Raw genomic sequence first — 9,337 nt, forward strand, 5'->3', positions numbered from 1 at the left:
AGTGTTCCTGCTGGACTTCACGAGAATATAATCTAAATCCAACTGTGCTTACAGACGTTCAAAATGTCCTCTCCTTTATTCTTACAAAGATGGAGAGACATTTAAAGAAAGTGTAAACTGCTGTTAATGAAACTGTAAGCAGGATGAATTGATGCATTCCGACACTCGTCAATTATTGCTAAAATTTTGCAATGTTTTAAATAAAAATTTAGAATCTAACAGCATAGTATTGCTAGACGAGTGCTACACAAAATACTTAAAAGCGGATTAGGTAATGTAAACTACTAGCCACAACCCCCTGACAACAACACAGCTAAGAGAGAACAAATTCGTAAAGCTTCAAAAGCGCATCAAATACAAGATTGGGGCTCCTCAAACACTCAAAACACCAAAATCTTCTCCAAACTCACCTTCCCGAGCTAGCCGAACCATCGTCGTACGAGACCAGGCACCTTCTCCCATCCGGACTTCCAGAGGACGACCTCAACTTTGCTTTGCTTGCCTGCTTTGGAGACACAGACTTCAACGAGGACCTTGATTCCGATCGGCTCCTGCTACGAGATGTGGACCTTCGCCTTCCGGCCTTTGGAGAATCAACTGGCGTACGGCTGCGGACAGGGGTTCGACTTCGACTTGGGCTATGGCTGCGGCTACGACCATATCGACGATTCCGATACCTTGGGTTAGGGGATAAAGATGGACTCCTTGTCCGGCTTCTTCTGCCTCTATACCTGAAAACATGTTTTTATTAGGAGCAAGTAACAAAATTCATACTACTCAATATAAGAGATAATTGGTATACAGCATATCAGACCTTGGAGGAGTTCGTCCTCTTGGTGGGCTTCTATAACGCCTGGGTGAATACCTCCTGTAGCTTGAATACCTAGAATTGACAATTAAGAGAAAAACGACATAAAATTACAAAGGTTACCAAGAAAAATTGAGGGTAGGATCAGGGATTCAAATAGCGGCCGAATAACAGTATCACAACCGTTATATCACGGTCGAGGCAGCATCCAAGACTGCTATCGTGGAAAATAGCGGTGTGCAGCGAAATCACACCAATAGCGGCAGGTTGCGGCCGCAATTTAACGGATAACGGACAATCGCAACTATCGCATACCGCTTTTCCGCTATTTTATTTAAAAAAGAAAAATGAGTTTTTTTATTTTCTTTTTTTAAAAATCAACTCATTTGAAAAACGTTCACGACCGCGATACCCGCAATAGCATCCGTTATATCCGCAATCACGATATACGCAACACGACCGAAAACGCAGTCGCGACTGCAATTTAAATCCCTGGGTAGGATAACTTAAGCACGTGATGTGATGTGTACCTCTCACGATCAATCCTGCCTTCGTAACGATGGGACCTAACAGGAGAACGATTTGGAGAAGGGATTCTGTATCTTCGTGCATAGGAGTAGCGCTCACCGAAACCACGGCCCCTCCTGATACGCTTAGGTGATGCATCAGGGGAAGCACTTCTCGATATACTTCTACCTCGATCAGGTGGTGACATTACTCGTTTAACAGGGGTTGGGCTCCTTGAATAACTACGACAGTAATTCCTACTTGATTCCCTTAATGGACTTCTGCTGATAGTTCTTTTAAAGGGAGCCCTAGCAGAGCTCCTACTTATGCTTCTCCGAGAGGATCTTACAGGACTTCCACTAATGCTTCGCCTAGATCTTATGGGGCTTCTGCTAATGCTTCTCCTAGATCTTAAGGGACTTCTGCTAATGCTTCTTTTTGAAAGTCTAACAGGGCTTCTACTAATTGATTTTCTTGTTGACCTAGGTGGGCTCGTACTTGGGCTTCTTCGAGAGCGAGACCTTACAGGGCTCCTGCTAATGCTTTTTTGAGAATGTCCTCTAACTGGGCTCCTACTGCTGTTCTTTCTAGCCCTCAATGGACTTTTGCTGATGCTTCTAACAGGAGTCCTACTAACACTTCTTTCTGGGAAACGTGTGGGATTCCTATTCACACCTGGACTCCTGCTCACACTCCGCCTTAGGCTATGACTTGGGCTATGGCTTTGACGCCTCCTGGGACTAATACTCATACTCTTACTCATGGACCTTCTAGAACTTGCACTTCTGCTTCTGCTTCTGCTCCTGCTCATCAACTTTTTATAAAATACCATATTGGGAAGAACCGGTCAGTATTAAGTACAACCGAAGGAGAAGGAAAGTAGACCTAGATTTGCTTGGGCGATCATCTACCACATCAGGTTGCCTCTGAGCACTTCTTTCAGATTTAGCATCTTCTTCAATGCCATTGCTCTTTCGCTCTCCAATCTCCTTGGGAGTTTCACGTTCCTTCACAAGAAAATCAGCCTCTTTCATCTTTCTGTGAGGATTTTCTTTCTCTGTAGCCGAAGGGGATTGACTACAAACTGCAAAACATAGACAACCCCTTTAATAGAAGTGGTAAAAATCAAAAACCTTAAAAACAAAGAGAATTATCCAAATCAGAAGGCTTTAGTAAACAAAGCAAAAAAATTGGAAGCAGAAAACAACAATATCAAATTCCACAACTCTAACATGATAGCATAACGGGGTGATGGATGAGGCAAACTAATGTAGAATGAAGGGTGTGTCATTTGCATGTGAATTAATAGCATTATCAAGGGAAAAATAAAAGGAATAATGTAGAACGATGGGTATAATGTATTCATGACCATGTCAAGAACTTCAACTCTTACCATTTTTCTGAGAAGGCTCTTTATGTTTCTGTGGTTTTCCTTGAACATCATTGTCGGTGCTTCTTTCGCTGCTTGTCTTGCTGTTCTCATCCGTAAGGCTATCAGAAGTCCTAAAACCAAGAAAAGAAATATGTAACAAGTTCAAGTTATATAAGATGCTTAATAACCAATCAGCTTATCCATGACCTTGAAGCATTTTAATCATTTTTTTGTACATGGATTGTAAAAGGTTTCAGAAAATACCGCAAGATAAATTAGCAAAATTAATTACAGGGGGCAAAAACCAATGACAGTTTGCCATAAATCTTCACCAAGCACGTGAGAAAGCATACATGGACCTACTTCAACAAAGACACAAAGTACAACTAAATTTCGAAACTAGTATAGAAACTTTTGCATCATATTTACAATCATGCATTTTATTAATTTGCATACGCAACTCAAATAAAAAAGATCAAAAAAGGAAAAAGAAAGTCTTCTAATAAGTCGCACTAGGCCAAGGAAAACTAACAGGAGCAAAAGGTTTCCAATTACATCTCAAAATATGACTCCTACACAGCTGATCAAGCACAAAACTCAACAAAACATGCTCAGGAATCAGGTAATTAAAAGGGTAATTGTCCAGAAAAGAAGACACTGCTATGAAGAAAAAGAGAATAAGCAAATAACCTTAATTTATGCTTTGATCTCTTATCACGTTGTTTTCTTTTTTTCTCACGTCGTCTATCTCTTCTTTTACCCCGCGCTTATGTTTTTCTCGTTTGGAATATCTCTTCCTCTTCTTGTTCCCATCATCACTTGAAGAACTAGTACCCGAGGATGATGAGATATATGAATCAGAATCACTATCAGACTCAGATGATTCTGTCTCAGAATCTGAGGAGCTATCCGAATCAGATGAATCGTGTCTTCTTCTCTTCTTCCTTTTCTCTCTTGATTTCTTATTTTTCCACTTCCTACGCGCTTCATAACTGTTAGCACCAGAAGAAACATCTTTTCCCATTCTCAGCTTATTTTTCCTCTTGTCTACAGATAAAATAAAAAATGTTGAAAGCCAAAATTAAAAAGAAATGAAGGTCAAGCCTCATGCAAGCATCATAAAAGTGCAAATTTGGCAGGTCTACAAAAAATTAGATCATGATATTCTATCTTAAGAAATATAACCAACCAATAAGGTCACCGTGGACTTTACCTTCACTGAATTCACCACAATTAATAATTTTCACTGTCACAGTTGGTATTCCTTCCTCATCACCCACATTTTCAATTTTCTTCAGTACTTCATTTCCTTGCACAAGCTGTCCAAAAACAACATACTTTCTGCAACATGCCACAAGGAAAAAAACTCGGAATCCAAGGCTGAATCACTTTTAAACAGTGCAAGCTTATATTTGGGAGGTGAGGAACCAAGAACAAATACTTAAAGAAGATAAGAAACTACCTGTCAAGGTCATGATTAGCCTTGAAGGTGACAACAAATTGTGAACCGACAGTGTCACGATCAGCAATTGCCATGGATAAAAGACCAGGTCCACCATGCTTTAGCCTAGGTGATTCATCTGAAGAAGAGTTTACATTACCCCTTGTTACTAATCAATTATCAGTGAAAAAACATTAACATACAGTCACCTCTAAATGAATAACCTTAGGCATGGAATCAGAAAAAGCATTGGATTTCCAACAGTAAATATTCTTTCTTTCAATGCTGTCTCTAGATAGTTTGTGGAATAAATAAAATTTAGTTATAATGCAGTCCTTAAATGATTTAGCCATCACGTCATTATGTTAGCACCAACCGCTTCTAAAGGATCCACAGATGATAGAGAAAAAAGCTATAAAACAAACATTAATGGTGTAAAATAAAATTTGTACAGCAATTAGGAAAATGCATATTTCTGTCAAAAAAAGCTTTTTAGGAGAAGATAGGCTCACGTCAAGAGTGATTGAAAGCACCTATACAATCTAATGCAAAAGAAACTTTAGCAAAAATAATGAGAATGCATATTGTTCTCTCAGAGAACATTTCAAGAGCCAGATATGCCCAAACTTAAAGCCAAGGAAATACCTTAATACAGTGTTCATCCTGGTACAAATAACCCTAATACCAAACCTCAAATTAGCTCCAAAAGCAAATTGATAAATTCAATATTATATAGCAAGAAACTAAAAATTGAAAATAGAGATTTGAGATTTTGACCCATTCCAAAGAGCATATAAGAACAAACATTAAATACATACATTAGCCCCACAATTATAAATTGATAATAAAATTGGAAATTTTGACCACTTATGGAGAGTACAATACTACGTATATTAGCATGTAAGAGCACTTCCATCATGTACACGATTATATTCTAATTAGAATATTATTAACTTTCATGAACAAAGAGTAATTACAAACAGAAAAAAACATGTGAATAACAAAAATAGTACAAAGTTCACATCATTTCCATGAAATGATCGACTTTTAAAACATTAAACAAAAGGAAAATTTTACACTTCTTCATTCATTTCAGATAACCTAAACTATGATTGTAACTACAGAAGGTTGGGAAGAGATCATTCACCTGGAAACTTCCCACCATATATGCTTTCCCCACCAGTTCCTGAAAAAAGAATACAAATAATATATCAAATGTGGATTTCAAGAGCAACTTCAACCAGAAGCTACATAGGATGCTCTCTCAAAGTGATCTTATCTCAAGTAACAATCAAAAGCCGCAAAATAATAAAAATAAAAGTTCTCTGTAAGGAATACAACATACCATCTCTTCTTACAAAATCACCACCCTGCACAAAAACAAAACACGTTAGTCCACAAGTATGAAAAAAGAAAGGCATTTATGCGAAAAAACTGGGTTGGACACGGTGATGTTTAGTACAATCCTGAGGATTCACAACTTGGTAAATATAACAAACCTGGGCCAAGGAACCTTTAAGGACACGATGGAAAAAGGAACCCTTGTAGTACAGCCGTTTTCCAGTTTTAGGACCAATGCCCTTTTCCCCTGTAGATCAAGATATGTTTAAGAACTCAGAAAAATACAAACGTATAAATATACATGAAAAAACATTTGCATGTATGCGCCCATATGGTAAACAATTATAACCCAGAAATTACCTTGCCCTAACCAGCAATTCCTGCTTAAAATTGAAGGAAAATTCTTAAACAACAAACTCAAGGTCAAGGTCAAGATTTATTCTTAATACAGTATCTGTTCCAAAGTGAATCAAATGCAAAAATGTGCAAAAGAAATATCATAACCATAGGAAATAATAGTACTGGAACACATTTATAACCACCTGTACAAAGGGCACGGAAATTTTCTGCAGTCTTGGGAGCAACATCAGAAAAGAGCTGAAGAATCAAAGAAAGAGATAAATATAAGGGGGGAAATAATCTCCAAAACAAAATATATATAGTAATTCAAAACAAAATACACAGGAAAAGAATAAAACAAAATATATTAAAGGTTGGTGGATTGCTTATGTCGCCCAAAACAATACCTCAAAAACCATTTTTTCAACAGGATCACCATCTATTGATACATCCATAAAAACTAAGGGATTCTTCTTCTTTGCCATCTTTGTTCACCAGATTTACAATTCAAGCTAGCATAACCACAATCTGATCAAACACCAAGCAGCTAGAACAGCACAATTAAAAGAATGTTATCTCACATTAAATTACATAACACGACAGTAACAAAAAAAATGACACCTGAACCTATTTCATCATTAAAGCATTCCCAAACTCACCAGCCTTTATGTACACATCATTTATTTCATTTCAATTCACAGCCTTAAGATACAAGTCAATAGATCAGGATTTTTCAAAACATGTAAAGCATCAATTGAATTTCTCATACATGGTACATCAAGCTTGGGAAGAGCAAATAGAAAGTATTGCAGGTATCAAATACCTGGAAAATATTTCTTTTGCCTTTTTTCAGCTTATAGAAATCATCATAGCATTTCCAAACATACTGAATGCAGAAAGCACGAAAAATGAAGAAAATCAGGTTGAAAGATTTGAAAATGTGAACCTAAGCCTAGCCATTAAAATTAACACATAATTAATCCATTGAATGACTGCACTGAATAAGAATCCAGGTCAAAAAAATAAAAACAAAGGCTATTAGCACCTAAGCCCTAGGATTAGAGGAAATATATGATTAATCTAGTGAATGACTGCAACGAATAAGAATCCCAGATCAGAAAAAAGAAAAAGAAAAAAATAAGAAACATTAACACACAGTTCTAAAAACAGAAAGCGACATAGGATAACAAAATCAAGCTGAAAACCTTAAAACCTAGCTAAACCAGAAGAAAAACTTAAACTACGAGCATAAATTAAAACCTACCTTAACCTTGAACTCGAAAACCGGAATATCATGCGAAAAATGAATTTACATCAACATATGAAACGAAGTAAGAAAAAAAGATACATAACAAAAAAAATAACTACGCAAGTAACTGGATCAAAAAATTGCTATATAAAAAAACAGGAAATAGGAAACTAGTGCATAAGCAGTAAGTTATAAAGGCAAAAACCTAGAAACTTCATCTGAGAAATGCAGAGCCACAGATGAAAACGGAGAGTGAGGATTATACGAGAGAAAATGGAAACGAAAACCTAATGGGTTTTTGCTTATAAAGGGAATGTCCCTTAGATGTTCCATTGGGCTTTCAAATTACTGGATTATATTTATCCGTTTGAGTATCGAACCAAGAAATTTTAGTCCTTAGTTTCGAATAAATTTCGTAAAATTAATTATATTTTTTAGAAAATATTTTGAATATCATTTTAAAGTATGTGAAGATGTGGATAAATATTTTAAAAATTATTATAAATAATACATCATATTATTTATAACAAAATAATATTATTATTATTAAATATTAAAAATATTTTATTTAATACTATTTTATGTAAATATTATATTAAATATTAAAAATTATAATATTGAAATACAAATATTATATATTATATTTTAAGGAGAATTTTAAATATTAAATAATTTAATATTATTATGTTTTTGAAATTCATGTATAATATTAATTTTATTAATAATTTATTATATATCATTAAAATAAAAATATTATATTATATTATATATTATAATAATATAATTAAACAATAAAAATATAATATTGTATTATTAAAATTATCAATAAATATAATTTAATAATTAATTTTTTTATTAAAATGATAATAAAATAATACATTAATATTAAATATATAAAATAATAATGTTTTGAGTGTTTATGCTTTGGAGTGAAAAGTTCGTAAAATGACTTATAGAAAATTAAATCGTAATTCATATTTTAAAAATGCAAAAGAAATTCAGTGGAAAATGAATTACATTGACCATCTGTTTCGGTCAACAAAACACTGGAAATAAAAAATATTTTACAGAAAAACATTTATAGAGAAACAAATAGATCATTAATCTTTTGATGTATTTATTAGAGTTTATTGCATAATGCATCCTCAAATTATGATCTTTGTTCTAAATTAGTCTCTAACTTTTAAATATTTTAATTTCATCCCTAACTATGACTGCGACACCCATTTTTGTCCTGACATTATTTATTATTATTATATTATTATTATATTATTATTTTATTGGTTTCAGGCCTTTACAACAAACCCAATCGGGTCCATTACGCACAGGCCCCAACTACAAAGATAATCGGGCCCCAAAATTACATCCAGACTTGAGCCCAGCTACCAAACCCAAAACTCGAGCCCGAGCAAAAAAACCTAAGCTCTCTTCTTTCTCCTGGCACTGCACGACCATAGCCATTAGATTTGAGAAAGATCTAACGGCCCCGATTACCCTGATTAGGTCTGCACCTAGCCCTGCCACCCGCCATTTCCACCACCACGTGCCAGTAGCCCTACTGCACCAACACGCTGCTCCAACCTCTGCAACAAGTAACCACTAATACCAAGTTGTAATGATTTCATTTTTTGAGAAAATTTGTAACATCAAGGGTTATAAAACCCGAACACTGTTGTAAAAAGGAGGATTTCCCCTTTGTTTTTCAGAAGCAATAAAAATTAGAAAAGTTCAAAGTATATTTTCTTACTTTCGTTTCGAAGTAAGGATAAAAAAAAAACTACTTTCGCGAAACAGATCCGAGAAGAGGAGAGTGTATCTAGTTACCTTAGAGTGGGGAGTCTAACCGAAGGGTCGGTTCATCTTCACAACGGCCAGAGCGTGCGAGAACTGAAAGGTTGAGGCTTTTGGGGTCTTAGGGGGTTTTAGGTGGTTTAGACCCTAAATCTAGGCTTAAGAGGGTATATTAGAGCAAGTAAGTGAGTTTGGGGCTCGGTTTAGGCCACCGATCGCCGTGTGTATAGGGGTATATAGGGGATTTATTTTTTGGGAAATTCGATTGAAATGAAAAAAAAAGAGAGAAAGTGGGTATATAGGGGAACTTTAGGGTAAAATCACGCTTAGGTCCCCTAACTTTAGCGAATTTTTGCATGTTAGTCACATGTAAGGATCGAACTTGCTATTTAACCTTTTTATCATGTTATATATTTTTAGGATATTTTCTGTTATAGGGATTGAAGTTGTTATTTACCCATTTTGATGCATGTTATATGTCTATTAGGT

At 35.2% G+C, this 9,337-nt stretch overlaps 1 protein-coding gene across 1 annotated transcript; it reads right to left on the minus strand.

Moving 5' to 3' along the window:
- Positions 1-249: 249 nt before the first annotated feature.
- On the minus strand, positions 250-6,325 carry LOC120197686 (peptidyl-prolyl cis-trans isomerase CYP95-like). Its single transcript, XM_039199114.1, is given in 14 exon segments — positions 250-731; positions 815-883; positions 1,339-2,106; positions 2,201-2,399; positions 2,709-2,818; positions 3,378-3,451; positions 3,454-3,734; positions 3,901-4,028; positions 4,150-4,267; positions 5,276-5,314; positions 5,474-5,498; positions 5,628-5,716; positions 6,012-6,066; positions 6,216-6,325. Coding segments are annotated over 14 exon segments (2,358 nt in total). The 5' UTR covers positions 6,294-6,325; the 3' UTR covers positions 250-406.
- Between the last annotated feature and the right edge of the window lie 3,012 nt (positions 6,326-9,337).

The sequence above is a fragment of the Hibiscus syriacus genome, unplaced genomic scaffold (assembly GCF_006381635.1).
Source record: "Hibiscus syriacus cultivar Baekdansim isolate YM2019G1 unplaced genomic scaffold, ASM638163v2 tig00117048_pilon, whole genome shotgun sequence".
Lineage (NCBI taxonomy): Eukaryota > Viridiplantae > Streptophyta > Magnoliopsida > Malvales > Malvaceae > Hibiscus > Hibiscus syriacus.